The sequence below is a fragment of the Aythya fuligula genome, chromosome 1 (assembly GCF_009819795.1).
Source record: "Aythya fuligula isolate bAytFul2 chromosome 1, bAytFul2.pri, whole genome shotgun sequence".
NCBI classification, from domain to species: Eukaryota; Metazoa; Chordata; class Aves; order Anseriformes; family Anatidae; genus Aythya; species Aythya fuligula.
Genome location: NC_045559.1, coordinates 182,608,993 through 182,629,610, shown reverse-complemented (window position 1 = coordinate 182,629,610; position 20,618 = coordinate 182,608,993). Strand labels below are relative to the sequence as shown.

The window sequence follows — 20,618 nt, the reverse complement described above, 5'->3', positions numbered from 1 at the left end:
TTTTGGTATTGTTTTGAATGTTTTTTTGTTTTGTTTTGTTTTAATGGGACAGTCAAAAATCCAATTTTTACCTTAATTCACTTCAAAAAAAAAAAAACAAAAAAACAAACAAAAAAAACACACTAAATACTTAAAGGCTAATAACAATAATAATAATAATAATAACAATTGTACCTGCTGCCAGAAAATATTTGCCCAGTACCAGCCTTTTATCTCTACTTTATTTTCAGATGGCTGCTGAAGCAGTTAAGAAATCATACAGGCTCTGCAAATATTTTATTTGTTATTTGTAGGAAATTAAAATATATATATATTAATATGCCTATATATCAGTTACTAACACTGACCAGCAATGGGAAGTTACTAGTTAGGATTTAAATGAAATTGGTAGAATAATGTAGTTGATCCCTTAACTTCATTTTCTGGGGTCTTCCACCTGTTGTTGCTAACTTGGCTAAACCTTTTGCTTGACACCCTCATCTCTGGTAACATTGCAGTCTCTCCAACTCTACAACAGTTAGTTGATACCTCTGTTGCTGTGATGTGTTACATGGTGACCGTGCAGCAGAACACTGACAGCATTTATCACGATGCTTTCACTACTGCTCACAGCCACTGTATGCCTTTTCTGTTTTGCTTCAGAGAGTCTGAACTCACAGTGCCGTTTCAGCAAACATGATAGATTGGCATTTATAGTCTAAGTTTAGCCCTTAGCTCTGACCCACATCACATAAAATATAAATGTACACTCTGTTTGCATCTTTTCTCTGGGCAGCTGTTCACAACCCATTGAAATGATACCCCCACTGCCCTCCTTACTCTTCAGGTCTTAAAATTCCCCTTGACTTGAGGAAGGAAACTGAAAAACTAAAATTAGAGTCTTGTTAGAGTATTAATATTCTTCAGACACTAGTTTCTCCCATTACTTGCTGAAGGAATGAAAAATTTATATTTTCTCAGTCACTTTTTTAAATTTCTATTTAAAAAAAATAAAATCTATTTGCCTGTAGTTGCAACTGGGCAGCCAAGACATATGTATGTATAGAAAAAAAAAACACACAGTTTAACTCCTATTCTTCTCAAGCTCATCTTAAATATACCTCTATTTTAGAAAATTCTTGATTTACAAGATGATGTAAAAATGTTTTCATCTTTGGAATATAATTTGAGAATAATGAAAATGAGGTAAGGATTTATTTTGCCTGACTTTCAGTAGCTATTTAGTTTGTTATTTCTATACCAGCAAAATAAGATATTAATTTATACGGTATTCAAATTGAATGTTTTTAATTGTTTTAGATTAAGTAACATTATTTCCTTACTTAAAAGTAAATGAATAAGACAAGGACTATATTAAAAGTTTCTAAAAGTTATATTTTTTCAGATTGAATTAAGACCTGTATTTTTTGGGGGACAGGTGCAGTAGACTCAGGATCTTCTTCTTCCTCTTCGTCATCCAGCTTTGTGAATGGTGCTACCAGCAAAAATCTCCCAGCTGTCCAAACTGTTGCTCCAATGCCAGAGGATTCAGCTGAAAATATGAGGTACACAATTTCTATCTTTTAATATTAATTATCATTTCTTTTCCCATAACAACCTCACACCTACAAAACACTATAAAAACGAATATACATATATATGAGAATGTATTTTAGCTTCTTCATTACGCCTTGCTGTAGTTAGTTGTATAATTCAATATGTATTTATAAACTTCTTTAGTACTAAGAATGTAGAAACTAAAATAACACTTCACTGAAAAGCCTAATTTCTTAGGACTATGCTGGTCACTAAAACTTTGTTAAAAGTTATTTTTTAGTTTACCAGCTTTTTACAACACTCAGTAATGAAAGTAAAAATCATAATGCAAGCACAACTTGGTAATAGGGCATTAGTAAGTGGAGAGACATAAATTCTTCTGAGCAAACAAAAGCCCTATTTAAACTAGAGAGGGTGAAAATGAACATGCATTTGTGCAGCTAACTAAATGGTGGACTAGATCTAGATAAGACGAACATGTTATGGAATAGTCCCCTAAAATCACCCTCTAAAATTCCTATTGCGTATCTTTGTATGATAATTTATTTAGTAAAGGTATTCATTTGTGCCATAGACAGATTTTCAACCTTTTCAATGTGCACACCTATTTGCCCTAAAAAGCTGCAACTGGATATAGTAAAGAGCTGACAATTGTCCCTTAGTTGGCTAGCTAATTCAAGATGTGGTTTTAAGATTAGAATGAAAACAGCAACCATGAATTGTTCATGAGCTTAAAAGTTGCCAGGTCTTGTCCTATAGGAGAATTTAATTCCTTAGTGCACTCCAGTGCATAAAACTATTTTTGTCTCATATGTTAGGACAGTATATTTCTGAGGACAAAGTCTTTTATAAAATTCAGATATTGAAGTATGTTAAAATTAACTTGAATCTTTAATAAATTTATTATTAAACAATTTTACTAATGTAACGTTCGTATATTTTTTCAAAAGCATTTTGAAAGTTTTTGTCCAGGAGTCAAAGAACAACTTCAGTTGCAAAATCAGGCCTTCATATTTTGAATTCTGAATTTGAACTCAAAAGTAGTTGTACTCCAAGTACTATATGTAATTAGTCAATGGAAAAATGTATATGGAGCACTACATCAAAAATGTAGATAAATTAATCAGCCTGAGTCTTTGGGGCTTTTTTTCCTTTCTTCACTTTCCTTTTCTACTAAAACTTTATTTTGGTAATAGACCATTTTTGTTTTTCTCATTTTAAAATTATTGTGCTTGTAAAAATCAGAGCTGTTTGTGGGGACCGAAAGCAAGAAGTGACAGCTAACTTGTCTAAGCCTTCCCTTATAGTAACTGCACAGGAAAAAAATAACTCCTTATTGCTGTAGACCAAGCAGAAGAGAGTGAGCAGGAGGATGATCTTGGACTCTTAGGCATTTAATAGTCTTGATTCGTAGGTGGAGGTTTGGTCCAGCCTGAGGTTGCAAAGGTAGCATACTTGGGACTGCGACAGTGTGTGCCCCTATCTCAGAATCTTGTTACATCTCTGCTGTGGTGATTATATATATACAAGGCTCATGTTGCTTTTTCTGTTTGATATCACATAATATTACAGAAATTGCAAAACATTGTACAAACTAAACTTTATCATGAACATACAAAGTATTTACTCTTTCTAAATATTTTCAATTGTCATTTAAAGTATTTCACTTCTGCCTTCTGTTTCTTTTTACTCTAAAAGATACATTTTTAATATCATACATTCTATGATATTTTATTGTGTTTCATTTCAAATCTTATGAGAATCTTTAGCTATCAAAAAAAAAAAAAAGGGGGGGAACTTGGGTTCCCTGCGATTGATACTGTACATAACAGTACATTTAATAAAAGTTGTTCTTGACATTCTTGGTAGGTTTTATTTAAACCTTTATTTTCACAGGCTGAAGTAAACAAATTGCATACCTAATTCTCTCACTAGATTGAAGTAAATTGCTTACATTCCTTCTCTGTGAGCAACTCAAGCACTAGCTAAGAACTACTAAGAACTATTCACCGGGTTATTTGCTTTTTTCCTCTGCAGTTTAAAAAGTATTTTTTTAATCTGATGCTGCTACTATGCTCCTTAAGTATTCTTTGTCCCAGTTTATCACCTTTGTGCTCTTGCTGTCTCCCCTGTCCCAGTTTATCACCTTTGTGTATATGGACATCATATATAATTATATATAATATATATTATTTATTTTCTTAATATTTTTTTTCAAAGTAAATAGTCTTGAATTTGGATGCTATTAAAAATGTATTTGCATTTAAGAATATGTACAACTGGAGAGGAAAAAATATTTTGTTTATTGATCACAAAATATCCTTAAAAACTCTTAGCTCAGTCATGAAAACTAGTTACATGAATCTCCATAGGGAGTTCCCTAATGATTGCAGGATGCATTATAAGGTATAATAGATGTGAGAAGCAGCTGTAGTATCAGATCAGTCTGTCTGTCCTCTTTAGCTTCTCTCTGTGCATGTGGTTGGACCATAAATTCAGTAGATGAGCCACCTGCTTCCCTGAATCTTTTTGGGGTCTCTGTTTATGCTTTTTTCTTAATTCTGTTTCTTCTTTTTGAAACTGAAGGAGCAGAGCTTCAGTCAGTTTTCAACACATAAATGCACCTTGGTTTTATAAAAAGGCAAAAGATTTTTTTTTCTATTTTTTTCTCTATTTAAATATTAATTTCCATCATTTAATATTAATTTTTAAAGAGTGCTAAACTTTGATCTTAAACTTTTACAGAATACTATCCCAAATTCCCTCTGAATAGATCCATAATGTACAAGATCAATCACTATCCATTTGATAGCAAGATGCTCAAATACCTTGAGGTATTAATCATAGAATGTTTAATCCAAAGTGTTGATTAACAGCATTAACAGCACAACCATACCTCCCATGTGATTGGATCTTTAAATAAAATTTTGGATAAAAATTTTGGAAAAATTTTTGTTTTCATTTTAAAACTTTTTAACTTCCTTTTTTTTTTTTTTTTTTTTTTTTTTAAATTGTACATGAAGTTTTCAGTTACGTGAACTTAGAACCTTTACGTAAATTTACGGTGAAAGCCTAATTTAAAACATGGTTTAGAGAAGTCTAGTCTAGATATATCTAGTAGTTTTTTCTCTAGCAGCAAAAGCTTGCTTTGCTCTATATTGCAAATGAAAAACTCAAAGCTAGTCATCAGTGTTTCAAGTACAGTCAATAGAAGCTCTAGCACGATGAAATTCACTCCGTCTAATCATTTAAAACAATGAAACTCTGATTTAGAATATTAAAAAATCAATATCTTAATTTGAAATAGGGAAGCAGCAACTTGAAAGAAAATAAGCTATAAGAATTCACTTTAACCTATTGAAGGAAAACTTCCAATGTGTTTATAATGTGATATTTGTTTTTAATTGTAGGAATCTTTATATGACCTGAATCAAAAGGTCCACATTTATTTAACATTTATATGTAGTAGATACCTATGAAAATTTGTTAGTGTTCATTCTCTAAGGTTCTGTCAATAAATGTAACTTCTTCCTATACTGTGCTTTTAAATGCCAATAATATTTTGTTGTTGTAGTTTCAGCACAAAGAAAATGTTCTGCTACAAACTGTCCGGGGAAAAATGAATGAAAGAAAGAAAAAAGTAAAAGAAAGAAAGGAAATGACAGAAAGAAAAAAAAAAAAAAAAAAAAAAAAAAAAAAAAAAAAGAAAGAAAGAAACAAACTTAATAAATATGTATATATATTGGTAGACCAGAATATGTATGTAATATAATTTGTTTTTCAGTAATACATCATTTCTTTGAGGTTATGTGGAAAGTGTTTAATCTTGGCACAAGAGTTTCAAAGGGCACAGGTGTTGTGCTCTGACAGCTTTTAAAAGGGACAGAATAAAGAAGGAATCTAAGGAGATAGAGTTCCTCAGATAGTACACAAACCTCAGCAGTCCTATTGCTAGCTTTGTATACTTGGAAAAAGGTATGTTATTTCAGAAGCAGTCACAACACACCTTCCCATTGTACAAGTAGAAATTTAGGAATACTCCATGCCTCAAAAAGTCTCAGCAGGCAGAAAAGTAGAAATACAGTAGCAAAGTGATTTACCTGTGATCATTTTCCCCCAAAGTTGAAGAAAAGAACATTGATTTTTCTTGATTCCTTTTCTAGAGCACTTCCTTGTCTACCTTGTCTAGAACATTTCTTAGTCTACCATTTCAATGACAGATATTGTTATGTGAAAGCTTGAAGAAAAAATCAAGTTATTTGTGATTGCATTATGTGAATAAAAACTGCTCTCTTCAAGTTTTCAAATATATATAACATATAAGGTGAGATAGGTGAAATATCTGACATTCTTCTTCCATGTTTAAAAATGAGAAAAAGAAAAAAAAAAGTTTGCTTGTTTTGGAACTCTGTCAATGCTGTAGAATTTAAAAGGCTGCCACACTGCTGAATCTGGAATGGCATTTTCATTTACATAAAACCATTTAAACACATGTAAATAATTTAAATTATGATCATTTTCTTCTCTAAAGAATCTTACAGAAACTTTTAAAAATAGGTGTGGTTTGACATCATTTAATTTCAAGTTTTAAGTCTTCTTCCAATCATGGTCTCTGTTTTTCCACAGTATCACAGCAAAGCTTGAAAGAGCCTTAGAAAAGGTGGCCCCTCTCCTGAGAGAAATTTTTGTTGATTTTGCCCCTTTCCTATCTCGTACATTGTTGGGCAGTCATGGACAAGAACTGTTGATTGAAGGTACTGTTTCTAAGATTATATTATTTTAGTTATTAGTAGTTTGATATGAATACTGTTTCTTTTCAACTATTTTTGATAAATAAATGAATCAATTGTTAATGTCTTGTGATTTCACTTACTCTCATTTAACTTTATATAGAGTAATTAAAAATGTCACCCTGAGATATCCTGTCACATTGGAATGCAAAAATCTCTCTGTAATTTGCTTTTTGCTCCTCAGAATAATAATGTGTCTTTCATACTGACTTTGAGAAACTGTTGAAAAAAGTACAATCAATTCTTATGGAAGAAAATAAAGTGAAGAATGTGGTCCAATATTATTGATATGTGTGTCTAGATTTGGTAGGGAAATTGTTTCCTCAGGTGGGTCAATTGGATTCACATGGGCAGATAAAGAGCTGTCCCTAGAGGAGAATAAAAAGCATTTATGTATGTATGTGTGCATTTATTTTAAGAGAAGTATCTTTGAACATTTTCAATGATTTTTTTATGCATTGTCTTTACCACTAAGTAGTTATAAAATTTGAGAAAGTAATGAAAACTCTTAAGTGAGCCATTAAGTAATCCTGAAGTTATGTAGAAAGTAATGAATCACTACTAGCACAGCTAAAATAGTGATGGGGGAATGACATGAGCATGCACTTTTCTTATTTCATATATCCAGAGGAACATATTCAGTCAAGGAAATTTTTTCTTCCATTTCTTATTGTCAATTAACTGTCAATATTGGTTACTGAGAGATAAAAGGGTCATTAATGCAAAACTCATACTGTATGAAGATGTCTGCAGGAAAAACAAAAGAAAGAAAAACAGTTTTTCTTCCTTCTGCTGTATATACATTTTCTCTAAATACTTGTGTAGAGGTAGAGTCTTTTCCTATGCTCTTAGTTATTATACCCCATGTTGGCCTTCTTTTCTTCTTAATTCTAGAAATATTTGACCTTGTGACTCAAATCTTTTAAATAGCGTTTTCCTTTTTTGATATATATATATATTTTTTTTAATACAAGGAGTGGCAAAGTAGCTTAGTAATTCTCAGAAACTTACTTTTTTTTTTTTTTAAATACTGTTTATTTCATAGCTATGTGTAAGTTGCTGTTCTCACTTAATGACACCTGAAGCTGAGCTATTCAGTGAGAACATCAAGATGACTGTAAAATATTTGATGTGTTTCATTAAGTCTTCATTTCAGTAAAGTTGATTTTAAAATTTGCAGCAGTATTATTTTTTTCTGTTTGACAATTGTTTAATTGCATTATAGTTTTTATAGAATACAAATACAATTGTCTTAGTTTCACCTCAGCTCTTTTATAGATTAAAAGTTTCTTCTCCAGTGCTGTTCTGACTTCATCTTTTGGTCCAATTTGTAGTGTGGACAGGGGTCCAACGTTTTTCAGCATATGACAAGACTGAAAAGCTACAGGCCACAGGAACCCCACAGTACATGGCAGTATGAGTCTATGTCATTTCTGTCCAGACAGAGATCTGGTCTTGTTGGCTGTAGCATTATTCCAATATCCACTTTGACTGCCTTTCCAAATTTTGTCTCTTCTATGATTCAGCCATACAATTCATTCTCAGGAATAACCGTTTATGAACCAAACACTGAGTTCCAAATTACTGTTTTTTTCTATCACTCTTTCCTTAGTGTTGTATTTACCTTTTTCTTCAATTGCTCTCATTTTTAATTTTTAATAAATAAATAAATAAATAAATAGGTTCTTTCTTCCCAAAATGTTGAAATAGCAATCTATAAAGAGAAAAATCCAATCAGAGGTTAGATTCGTGCACTATATGCCTCAGGACTCGTATTTCTGTTCACTCTTTCTAAAGCAGTAGGACTTTTTTCTTCTTAACAAGGAACTCACAGAGTAACTTTTACAGTCACTGTGTACTTCTCATCTTAGTTTTCTTCACTGCAGACTTGATTTCAACTAAACTGGTATTACCTAGCTGAGTTCCCTTTAAAAGAGAATTCTAAATTCTCTCCTAATCCTTTACCTGAATTACTTGCAAATTTCCTGTCATTGTTTACCAATAACTAAAGTTATTGGTAAAGTCTTATCCCCTGAAAGTGCTCTCTATATAATGACTCTGCAAAACAGAGATTATTAGTAGAGTAATTCAAGATATTTGAGTAAGTAGAATTTATTTTGAGCTTAGATAATTTAAACTTGATTTTTTACGGGCAAGTACCAATTAGCTTGACAGTTTTATATGAAATAGTTTAATCTGTTGCTTTGTATGTAAAGGTTTTATTTACAGGAATTAAAAAAGAACAAATAAACTTCATTTAATCAAATCTGAAGGTGCTGTTTTTCAAAAGGACCCCCTGATAGAAGGGGAACCCTATCAAGTAGTAATCTGTCACTGCATTGCTATAGGTAAAACTCTTCACCCATTTACTTACTGAAATAGGTCTCATCTCCCCAAACCCTTTCTCCCCAAACCAGTTCTTTTTTTCAAAGGCATCATACACTTCACTGTTCTTCAAATGTTTCATCCACTTTCCAGAATATTATGTAAGTGGAAGGTGTCCTTACTGATAAGTTAAAAATGACTGCAGTTGATTGCAAATAGCTTTAAACAAAATATGCCAAAAACGGCCCAGTATTACTGCGCTTCATCACCTGAGGTTCTTCAATGCCTCAGAGAACAGAAGTTGTAAAGGTTAAAATTGTCAGTATAGAATCTAATTGGAAACAAACATGCAATATGTGTAGGTCATATATTTAAACTTAGCCATACTCATTGTGGAGTTCCATTTAACACTTGCACAGATATGTTTTCACTAACTCTAGTTTCCATATGGTCTGCAAATACCTTCCATGCAAAGTGCATTACAACATTCTAGCTTTTAGGTGAAAATGTTACAGGCAACTGTAATATGATACATATTCGAAAGAAAAGTTATATCCTCTCTCTGTTGAGTACAAATAAGTAGAAACGTTTTCAGTGCAGCTGTACTTGGAGTATCCTAAACAACAAGAATAAGATTGAAACATAGTCACAAATGATCCTTTCTCTTCTCTTTGGTGAGATACCAAACAAACATTACCATTTTTTTTAATTTTTTTTTTTATTATTATTATTTCATTTTCCTGTGGGATTACTTAGGTAGAATGCCAGCCAGATACCCCTTCTCCAAAAGATCTCTTACAAATTCTTTGACATACATTTGATATGTTTTTGATACATACACAATTCAAATCATATAAAACAAAAAACGTTTAAATGCTAATAGGAGTTTCTCCTCATTAACTCACCACATGGCCCTATGAAAATATTCAATAGAAATGGTGATGTATGTAATAATAATAGTAATGCCATACTAGCTTTGTATGGTATTTGACAGGAGACTTCTTGAAACAATTGAAAAATTGCCCAAAACATTCCTTTGGATAGAGAGAGAGAACTTGAGTGCTCAATGGCACTACTTTAAAAGCTCCCAAAGACCACAAGGGCTGCATCACTGTGGCATCTAAGAATACTATCACAACTTCTTTCTGATTTCCTTGAACAATACTGAGTTTTATATTAGGAGAAACAGGATAATAATTTTCCTGAAATACTGTAGTAATCTGGAAGTCCTTTATAGTTTCTGGAGGGAAAAAAAAAAAAAAAAAAAAAAAAAAAAAAAAAAAAAAAAAAAAAAAGTCCTATTTGGTGCTTAATGTGGCCCTTGGCTTTCTCTTCAAAAATTTTTCAGCACCTTTTTATTATTGTTGTGCTCAAGAGCACAGATGCTAGAAAGTGGAGTCATGGCATGCACTTGCACAAATTTCCTTTCCTGTTCATTCTGTTCTGTTCTCTCACTCTTTCATTTCACTCTGCCACATCCCAAATATTTTTGTTTGTGTTTATATGTGTGTTTTCTTTCAACTAATCTGACTTCTTGTATTTGCTTCCCAGTCTGTAGCAAAGAAACTAACTGACATTCTGAAGAAAATAAATAAATAGATAAATATTAACAAGTGAGAAAGAGAATACAAACATAGTGTTATGATTTTAAAATTTGCTTTAAATAGGATTAACTGCTTCTAAGTAAAACTGAAACTATTAATAATGTTGAAATTTCTGTGAGCCACTTTTTGATCCACTTTTTGATACTTTTAATAATAGTCTTAACTACACCGTGGAACTATTTCTGGCAAAGCTAACTGATTAGACAATGAAATAAAAAAAATCAGAAGAAAGGCATTTTGCTGAAGAGAAATGTTGAATCATTTTGTGGAATAACTGCAACTCAAGAAATAGGCATATTTCCACACAGCCAAATGCTAAGTTGGATAGCTAGGAACAAAGAGCAAGCTATACCTAGACAGATATATCTAGGAGGTGAGGGAAGAAACCACACAAAGAAAGTAGGTGTTGTTATATTAATTAGCATACTCTGAGCTCTTTTAGCTTCATGCTGAGGCAGCAAAGCTTAGAAAGAGTAGATTCATTTCTGTGCACAACTTCAGTAAAACTGCTACCATTCGTTTCTGTAGTGAGTATTTCAGGAAAGGTATGCACATACTGCAGAGGGAAAAAAAGATCATGGTACAAGAGTGATTGATAAACTCAATGAACTACAACATAAGCATCTGGATTTATCCAGTGTACCAAAGATAAGAGAGATCCTCATGCCATGTGTGCAAAAGTTAGATACTACCAGATATCTCAGTCTTTCTACTAACAGAACACATAATGAGGGTAAATAAGGTGGAGAACTTTACTAGAACTTATCATCGAGTATTGAGATCAATGTTACTTATAGTCTTTAAGTGGTTTAAATTTTCATTCTAAATATAAATCTTCAGTGCAGCTTCTGAAGACAAAAAATATGATGTATCTGCTGAATGGTTTTGGTGTTTTATTGTTGCCTCAGAACCCATGAATCCCCATTTCCTCTGTGCTGTACCCTTCACATAATGGTAGTCTGTATTGACCTTAATTTTCTCTAATGTTGCCATCACTGTGTTTGTTTGCATGGTCATAGATAGATAGTCTTCAATGTAAGCTAGCTACCAGCAGCGATCTGTAAGAAAAGGCATTTTTCTTCTTGTTTCACAGTTGGCCAGATACAGTTGAGAATATATCATGCCTTTTAGGCATTGAAGATGGTCAAGCCACCATGAAATAAGACTCTCTCCTGATTTATATACATATATATATAACTAAATTTTATTTTTCAGTGAAATTCTTTAATTATCACATTGAAGCTCATTTTAGTATAGTCTATGAGACAATTTCTACTTTCTCTGCCTGAAGAAGCCTGTTTAGTCAGACAACCCACATATAAGGCTCGTGACAGCTATAGTTTGGTCCTCATATTTCAGTGTATGAATGCATAGCCATGTGTTTTTTGTGGTTCTAAGACTTATATGATCTCACTGGATCCACTCAAGGATCAGCCTTTAATTCCTTTGATAATTTTTGATTGTGTTAGCCAGCTTCAACCAGTTTAACAGAAGATGCTTAAAAGGTATCTCCAATTTTCATGAAAATAGATGTCTGGTTAAAGAAAAGATACCCTACAATGTCTTGGCTGAGGCAGTAATTACATTACTATTTCTTCATCAACTTCAATATCTGCTATGTGGTATCATTTGGGGTATACCATCATTGTGTAGGGAATAAATGGAAAAACTGAAAAGTAGCCCCCTCTTGAAAACCCTTGAAATCCTCCAATGCATATGATTAAAACTATTACTGGTGGTTGAAATCCTACCGGTACATGTTGTAATCTCTTCATAAACAGGAAAATAATAAAGAAGTTCAAACTCCTATTTATAGGCTGTTGGAATTTGATGTATTTATTGTAATAAATTCTCTATCTGTGATTCTCTATCTCTATCTTAGTGTCTTACTGGAAGGTTCCACACATTATTCTTACTTGTCCAAATGCTCTGGGCCTGAAGGTGTTTTTGTCTAAAGAATATTGCTGAGTCCAATATTCATGGAGACAAAAAATAATACCAGTTTTCTAGAAGTCTTTATGGTAGGAACAACAAAATGATGAAAGGTTGAGTAGATTTTCAAATCTACCTAATTTTTCATGTGCACGCCAGCTGAGTCAAGTTTCAAAGTTTTACATCTTTCACATTGTTTTTCAGAATACATTAGTATTGTAATGTAAGTTCCCCAATTTTGTTTTCAGAGGAAAAATTAAAGAGCAAGTAGCACAGCAGAAGTCTTCATTATTTATCCACAGTGAAATTTTCAAACTGTAAAGGCCCCCACACCAATTACAGAACATTTTTCTCTCACATAATATTCCTTTTTGATGCTTTTAAAAGGACATCATTATAAATACCAGAAAGTGAAGAGGATGCACATTGATCTGATTTGGAGATTTAACTCTTGAATTACTGAAGTTCCTGTGCTGTTCAGAAGTGTGCTCTGAACAGATGTTTAACATGGCAGGAAACATTATAGATGAGAGATCCAGATAGCAACTAGAAAATGCATAGCATCTGTCACTTTCTTGAACATAAACCTGCCAATAATTAATTACATATATGAGCCACTGTCTAATGAATTGGACACTTACTAAGATGTATTAGACTACATGTATGTAACAGAGGTTAACTGCTAATGCCCTCTCCTTTGTCTTTGGCTTGTGTGGTACCAGTGTAACTTAAGGGTAGAAATAGTTGTTGGCACCTTGATTATATGCCCTTGATTATATTATCATTGTTACATTAATTAATGATCAGGGCATCTTTAAAATCCAAAATGTGTGTAGACTCCATTAGGTAGAATTTCCCTAGGTTATATTACTTTATCATTGGAGAAAAAAAAAAAAAAAAAAAAGAAAAAGAAAAATGTTATTAATCACATTATTCACAGTCACTAGTAGTGTTCGCCAGGGCTCGAAACTGGGGCCAGTCCTCTTTAATATCTTTATCGATGATCTGGATGAGGGGACTGAGTGCACCCTCAGTAAGTTCGCAGATGACACCAAGTTAGGTATGTGTGTTGATCTGCTTGAGGGTAGGAAGGCTCTGCAGGAGGATCTGGATAGGCTGGACCAATGGGCTGAGGTCAACTGTATGAAGTTCAACAAGGCCAAGTGCTGGGTCCTGCACCTGGGGCGCAATAACCCCAAGCAGAGCTACAGGCTGGGAGAAGAGTGGTTGAACAGCCGCCAGACAGACAATGACCTGGAAGTATTGGTGGATAGTCGGCTGAATATTAGCCAGCAGTGTGCTCAGGTGGCCAAGGCCAACAGCATCCTGGCTTGTATAAGAAGCAGTGTGGCAAGCAGGTCTAAGGAAGTGATTGTCCTCCTGTACCCAGCTCTAGTGAGGCTGCACCTCAAGTACTGTGTTCAGTTTTGCGCCCCCTCGCTACAAGAAGGACATCGAGGTGCTCGAGCGAGTCCAGAGAAGGGTGGCAAAGCTGGTGAGGGGTCAGGAGAACAAGTCCTATGAGGAGCGGCTGAAGGAGCTGGGTTTGTTCAGCCTGGAGAAAAGGAGGCTCAAGGGTGACCTTATCGCTCTTTATAAGTACATTTAAGGAGGCTGTAGCGAGGTGGGGGTTGGTCTATTCTCCCATGTGCCTGGTGACAGGATGACGGGGAATGGACTAAAGTTGCACCAGGGGTGTTTTAGGTTGGATATCAGGAAGAAGTTCTTGACTGAGAGGGTTGTGAGGCATTGGAATGGGCTGCTCAGGGAAGTGGTGGAGTCACCATCCCTGGAGGTCTTTAAAAGACGTTTAGATGTAGAGCTTAGCGATATGGTTTAGTGGAGGACTTGTTAGTGTTAGGTGAGAGGTTGGACTCTATGATCTTGAGGTCTCTTCCAACCTAGACAATTCTGTGAATCTGTAATTGTAAAATTTAGATTTTAGAATTAGAATAGATTTTAAAATTTTAGATTTTAGAATCAACTACATATATTAAACAAAATACTGAATTATAACTAAATAAATAATTAAATAGATGCCCTCAGGAAAACAAATGCTGGTAGTTAAGTAAATTAAGATTTGCTGAAAAGTTCAGAAAGTTGTCCTTGTAAACACAGAAGCCACTAGATGTTGGAAATTATTAAATTACTATTGAAAGTGCTACTATAAAAATAACATGATTAGAAAACCAACCATACCAAATGCTGTTCTTTGAAAGCATATGAAGAAAAGCACAGAATACTGGAGCCTGTATATATGGTGCCAGTGGAACCTAAGACTAGAAGCTGTTTGTGGTCCTCAGACTTCATATTCCTCATATATATTTCTACAATCAAGGTCAGATGTCCCTTTTTCTTCCTTCTTGTCCTAACTTTCCACTTTAATGGAATATAATTTTCCTTTTTTTTTTTCTTTTTTAAAGTTTGTCTCCTACTAGGAAAAATATATATATATATATATCTCAAGAGATCTACAAGAGATCTATTTAATTTTATTTCATATAAATAGTTTTTAATTAATTTTAATGATTCTTGAGAAAGTTCTTAACATGTTTAAGCACTACTGTAACATCACCTGTAGGTGGACTCATCATATCAGGTATACAACAGTAGTGTATGGTAACAGTGGACTAAGTACAATTTTTTTAAGAACAGCCACCTTCTTTTTCCTTATTATTTTCTCCTCCACTGTCCAGGTCCAAAGAAAAACGAGGTGGTATGCCAAAAAGGTATTCAGTATCTACAGGATGTTCATGCTGTGACTGAAGCTCCCTACAGGCAGAGGTTCTCCGGTTCTTATTCCACTTAATTCATCATTCAGAACTCAGCAGGGGACTCTGACTGATTTTGGACTTGAAACAGTTAGGCTGGTATTTGCCCCACCCTTTGTCCTCTACAGGCTTAAAAATGGAATCAATCTACTTTATTATCCCAGCAATATTTTCCAGAGAACTACCTAACTGATAAACTATAGGGTGCAAATAACATCTCTGTATCCGATTTTGCCCTGAAAGATGTATTTCTCATGAGGTACAGTTTAATAAGTGTTTTCCCTGTAGCCTGATCTCTACATCCCGTTTCTTTACAATCTAATCTTGTTAGGGCTGGTCACAGTTTCTCATTCTATATTCCTTCACTTTCTGTCTACTTATCACCTGCTCTTATGACCCAGACTGAAACATTTTTATCAGTAACCAAGTTTAACAAAACTCCCTTACTTGATCTGATGATTCTGTGGTTCATCCTATTGGATATGGATGTGCTTCTTTCTGTACCTTCAAGGCACAAACAAATAATATTCTGCCAAAACTCTTGAATTAACTTGAGAAACCCCTGCATTTGAAGAACTTTAAAAGTAGGTATACTTCCAAGATTCATTTTTTGATAGAAAAAGGCATTACAATAGCATATGCATTAATTAATCATCCAGCTTTATTTATCTAGATGTTAACGAACTCCCTAAAGAAATGGAATTATGTTTTGCAAGGACTAAGAGAGTTAAAATGAAGATGTCTTTACTATGTTCAGTCTAGCTCTATGTCAACATTTACTGCCACAGAAAAACAAAACCAAAAACTGCTGAACTTATACATTGTCTTATATCATGTCTTTTTTTTGTCTGTTGGCTGTTGGTGTGTGGAATTTTATGATCAAATCCTTTTATACTAATAGTGATGGTTGTCTGTGGAGATTTTCTTGCAATGGGAGACCCTCATGCTGAAAGAACTTGTCAGACAGTAGAGACAGTTATGATATGTCAAATTAAGATGGCAAAGTGATGTCAAAGCAGGCCTAGGGAGAGCCTGTAACAATGTTACTGTCAAGCAAATAAAGGAAACTGAAACACAAGAAATGCAAGTTATTTCAAGACATCTGTAGCTGCAGTATGGTTCTGTGTTTTGAGAGACGCTGTTTTAGAATGATTACCATTTGTCAGTCGGGCTTCAGAATAGGAGCAAGATCTGATGGCTGCCAGCCAAGGTCAGCAAAGTCCTTTGTGGAAATGAAGCTTTTTTTCCCCTGCCCCTCCACCCATGTCCCATCGTTATCAAATTCTTGGGTAGCAATGACCATTTAAACAAAATACTGCCTCACCCAGCAAGATTTAAAATTTATCTGTTGGGATTCAGTGCCTTATGCTACTCAGGAGATCAGACCAGATTAAAATCTTTTTGGCCTTAGAAATGTATGAAGCTGCATGAGTTCTGGGCATTTATGTTGTAATTCCTGTAGTTGCAGTGGTTCACTTGCTGATGTGCTCTTCTGGCCTGTGTATGGCCACAAGGTTGCCAAACAGAAGAAATACAAGAAGTAAGGAGGACCAATAAAGAGTTTTACTGCTGTGCAGCCCATTTCAGTTGTACAAAGCTATGATGACATGATGACAATATTCTACCTTTAATAGGAAGTAACGTAACAGAAAGAAATAGAGGGTAAAGAACTGGGAGGGAGGGGGTGAAGGGGGTTGGGGCAGAGCAAGGAAGCAATTCCCGTCTTTAATAAAAGAGAAGAAACAAGAAAACAATTTCGTAGGGAAAATATAGCAATAAGTAGGAATAAGTTACAGGCTGAAGCTAAGGAAAAAGCTGATAAATTTCCAAAGGAAAAAAAAAACAACAACAACAACAACAAAAAAACTTTTAAGCTAAGGAAAATATAACATTCAATGCATTTGAAGTATATTCTTTTGTTGGGTTTTCAAGGAAAGCATGGTATTTTAGAAACCGTAATTTTGAATCATACTTATGTTACACCTTGTTCAAGATGTCACTTTTGACAGCTTCCGAAAGAACTCAAAAAGGTTCGTGAGATGAAGAGAAAACATCACAGGTCTAGTGAAGCTATAATGTATACATATTTGATTATGTTAGTGAATGGAATTCAAGTCCAGATTTCTGATTGTAAACTTCTTTGAAGGTAATTCACTGTTGAGGTAATGTTTTTGAAATGTGTTTCCTGTAACTCGGATTTGAGAGGAGGTGACAGAATGAGGAAAAGAAAAAAGAAAAAAAAAAAAAAAAGAGAGAGAGAGAGAGAGAGAAAAGAGGGGTAGAAGTTTCTTCATTTAAAAATAAAGAAAATGGTGAGAGACAAGTACAACATAGAATAGCTTTTTGGTTGTTTTTTTTTTTTTTTTTTGGTTGGTTGGTTTGTTTTTTCCCAGATGTGTTGAAAATATGGCAACTTCTTCACTATCAGTTGTTTTAATTTAGTAGGTTTTGTTCACACTTATTCCTAAAAATAGTAACATGATCAAGTAAGTCTTGAGAGACTTTCACATGACAGAACTTGGAAAATCTTTTAACTTTTTATGTTTTTAATTAATTTTTAAATGACATTTTCTATTCTTTTTTTCTTATTCCGTCTATTGAAATTAAATATCCAGCTGTGGCAGAAATTTAGCCACAGGTGCAGTCAACAACAAAATCATTGGATAGAGAGGAGGATCAAAAGACCTTCAGGATCATATTTTCATTTGCCTATGGGGCTGTTAGATGCTTCAAAATAATAATAGTAATAATAATAATAATTGGAATGGTCTCCATTGAGGTTCCTCCTAGATAAATAAGAGGTTTGGATTTTCCAGTACCTCTTTCTGAATATAGTTTATTTTTAAGTTCTTCCAGGCTTCCAACAACAACAAAAAAATGTTACTCATTTACCTGAAACTGAAGTATTTACCTGAAACTGAAATATTGCTTCAACAGAGAAGCAATAGTTCAATTTTATAGAGACTTCCAAGGTTAGAGGTGTTTTAATTTGATCAGATGCAGTGAAATGTGATCAGTGGTTTTGCTGTTTTCACCCACTGTCTAGAATAGGACTTTGGACAATGAAACATATTGGTTTTCTAAATTATATTCTAGTATATGGTAATTTTCATATTATGCAAAATTAAAATAAAATGTTGCACTTAAATTTATCAGGGAATTGGTTTCTTATAATTAACATTTGTGTTTGTTTGTTTGTTTTTTTATATTAAGAGAATAATTTTGTGTCATTTTGCTCAATAGAGCAATTTCTTAATTGATACATTAGAGATTTATATAAATTTAAAATCAGTTATAGTATAGCAATTAAAAAAGTGTATTTGTTCACTACATCAGAATAGATACTTTAAAAGAGACCCATTCAAAGTGATACTGTTTTTAAGAGGACACAGAAACACAAATGCATGTATTGAGTCATTCTAAATGGACCATTGGGCAACAAAAAAATTACCACAGTTGCTTAATGAAAAAAAAATTGATCAGTTTTGAAAATTTTCACTGAGATATTAAACCGGATAGTAGTGGTAGATTTTATTGTATAGATTAAATGATCTCATTTGATGAATAAGAATTTATTTGTACATCCCATTAACACTAATGGAAATTTGAAAAAAATTCTGTATATCATTATAAGGCTAGAGTGTTCAGAGTAATGTGGCACCAGAATCAGTTTTGTCAATATCATATGGGATCAGAGTACAAAAGTGTGTAATTTTAAAATGTCAATCATATGCATTGCAATAAATCCTCTTTCTTTAGATGTGCTCTCAAGAGTTTTTGCCACTCTGTGATTCTGTCGGGATATTTTATAGTCCCCATTTAGATTCCTTTTAGTAACTGCAGTCATGAAGAAATGTAGGTTTTCTTCCTTCAGGAATACAATTCCAGAAACTATTATATAACGTTGTTAAAATTTTACATTTTATCCAACCATTAAATCTGATTTATTTCACAAATTTGACTAAAAGGACTAAAATTTTGATTTGGGTTTCAACAGATAAAAATCTATTGTTTAGATTGACCTATCAGTATTAATTTGAGGTATTTATCTTAAGCTATGAATTCCAGAGACTTCTGATAGTATTTCAAAAGTATTTTATTTGATAACTTGGATGATACCTCTCCTAGACTTTGGGGTAACAAATAAAAAGAATATTACACATATTGTTCTATGTTTATTGTTCTATGTACAAAAACAAATGTAGGAAATATAACACTCTTGATCAACTATAAAAGCACCGAGTCAAATGCACATTCATCGTGTTTTTCTGTGTCATCTTTTGGTCTGTAAAGGCAACCCACACAAAGGATAGGCCAGAGTACTACTGCAGTCATCCTTTGTTGTCCCTAAAGTTGGTGATAATGTATTCTGCCAGTCAAGGCTACTGAAGGGAATAGTTAAATCCATTAGCCTAACTTTGTTGCTTTAGTGAGTATATTTTCTTTGGAGTAATACTTTCTTTTATTTAGTAAAAGTGGAGCTATAATTATTATGCAACGTGGCTGTGATTTCCATCTGCAGACTTTCTGCAATTCCTGAATATTTGCCAACTTTTTATTTTCATAAGCTAAGATTATTAGTGTAATTTAAACATCTACAAAGTATGATATCTATGATTATATAAAAAACAATTTTGAGTGTAATCTTGCAAAACATTATATTCTGCTTTGGAGGACTAATTACTGTATTCCTACATTCATACTCTTGTTTTCTCCTTCCTTGAGAAGAATAGTCCATCAAAGTTTGACCACTCTGCAGTCCTTTGCACTGTAAGTCATTTAAAACTGAAAAACAAAACAAAACAAAAACTGTGCCCATTCATCACCTGTAGCTACTAAATTAGTTCTTTTTCTTCTGGCAAATTGGATGTCTCTCACTGTTTGGTGCAGTTTTGATGCCTCTATTTTTTCCTAGGCAAGGGTTGGCACCTCTATTTTCTAATAATCACTTTGCTTGGAGGAAGAAAATCTTTCATTTCAGTTAATATTTTCACAAGCTCACAAACTTTTCAGTTATCTTTATATTTTTCCCCCTGTGCTTTTCAGATCTTTAATGCACTTGCCAGCAACTTGATAGTTGACTAAAACCATGAATCTGAGTGACAACGTATGGCAGAGAAAGAATAATGGAGATTTAAAATATCCAAATAATTTTAATTAATGGTCAAAAAAAGAAATACTAAGCTTATTTCTCTGATTCCAGTTTGGATTTAGCAAAATATTTCAAGAAAATATTTGTAAAGATTTTGGTGGCAGGATAAAGAGATCTTGCAAAAACAAACTTGGATTTACAACCAAAATATCAATCTCTTTTTTTCTCAGTGTTGTCAAAGCCAAGATATGCTTTATTGTCTGTCACCAGCATGAACTGTCATCAGAGTTTTTTGCACCATTGCTAACAAATTTTGAAAGGAGTAAAAGGTAATAGTCTTATAAAAATGAAGATATGTAAGTTCATCAATTAACTGGGGAAAATTCCTATTCTGTGTCTTGGCACGTAAAACAGTGAGGATTATGGGAACAGATACAGTACTAATTACCAGTACTAATCACTAATGAACACTATGAACAATGTACATTTTTGTTTAAGGTACATGAAAAACTTTATCAGTAGGAAGTATGAAATAGTTGACCTTATGAAAATATAAGTAAAAAATAGA

The 20,618-nt window shown here is 33.4% G+C and overlaps 1 protein-coding gene and 1 long non-coding RNA gene across 10 annotated transcripts in view; one reads left to right on the top strand and one right to left on the bottom strand.

The window, feature by feature from the left end:
• The window catches only part of NBEA (neurobeachin), a 514,417-nt gene that overhangs the window by 222,189 nt on the left and 271,610 nt on the right, over window positions 1-20,618 (top strand). For both annotated transcript variants that reach the window (XM_032190243.1, XM_032190252.1), the window contains exons 33-34: window positions 1,418-1,544; window positions 6,163-6,290. In XM_032190243.1, coding sequence (XP_032046134.1) covers window positions 1,418-1,544; window positions 6,163-6,290 — 255 coding nt within the window. The remainder of the gene's footprint in view (window positions 1-1,417; window positions 1,545-6,162; window positions 6,291-20,618) is intronic.
• LOC116490770 overlaps window positions 1-20,618 on the bottom strand; it is a 153,064-nt gene that overhangs the window by 125,250 nt on the left and 7,196 nt on the right. For all 8 annotated transcript variants that reach the window (XR_004253411.1, XR_004253412.1, XR_004253409.1 and 5 more), the window contains exon 2: window positions 1,398-1,531. This is a non-coding gene — a long non-coding RNA (uncharacterized LOC116490770). The remainder of the gene's footprint in view (window positions 1-1,397; window positions 1,532-20,618) is intronic.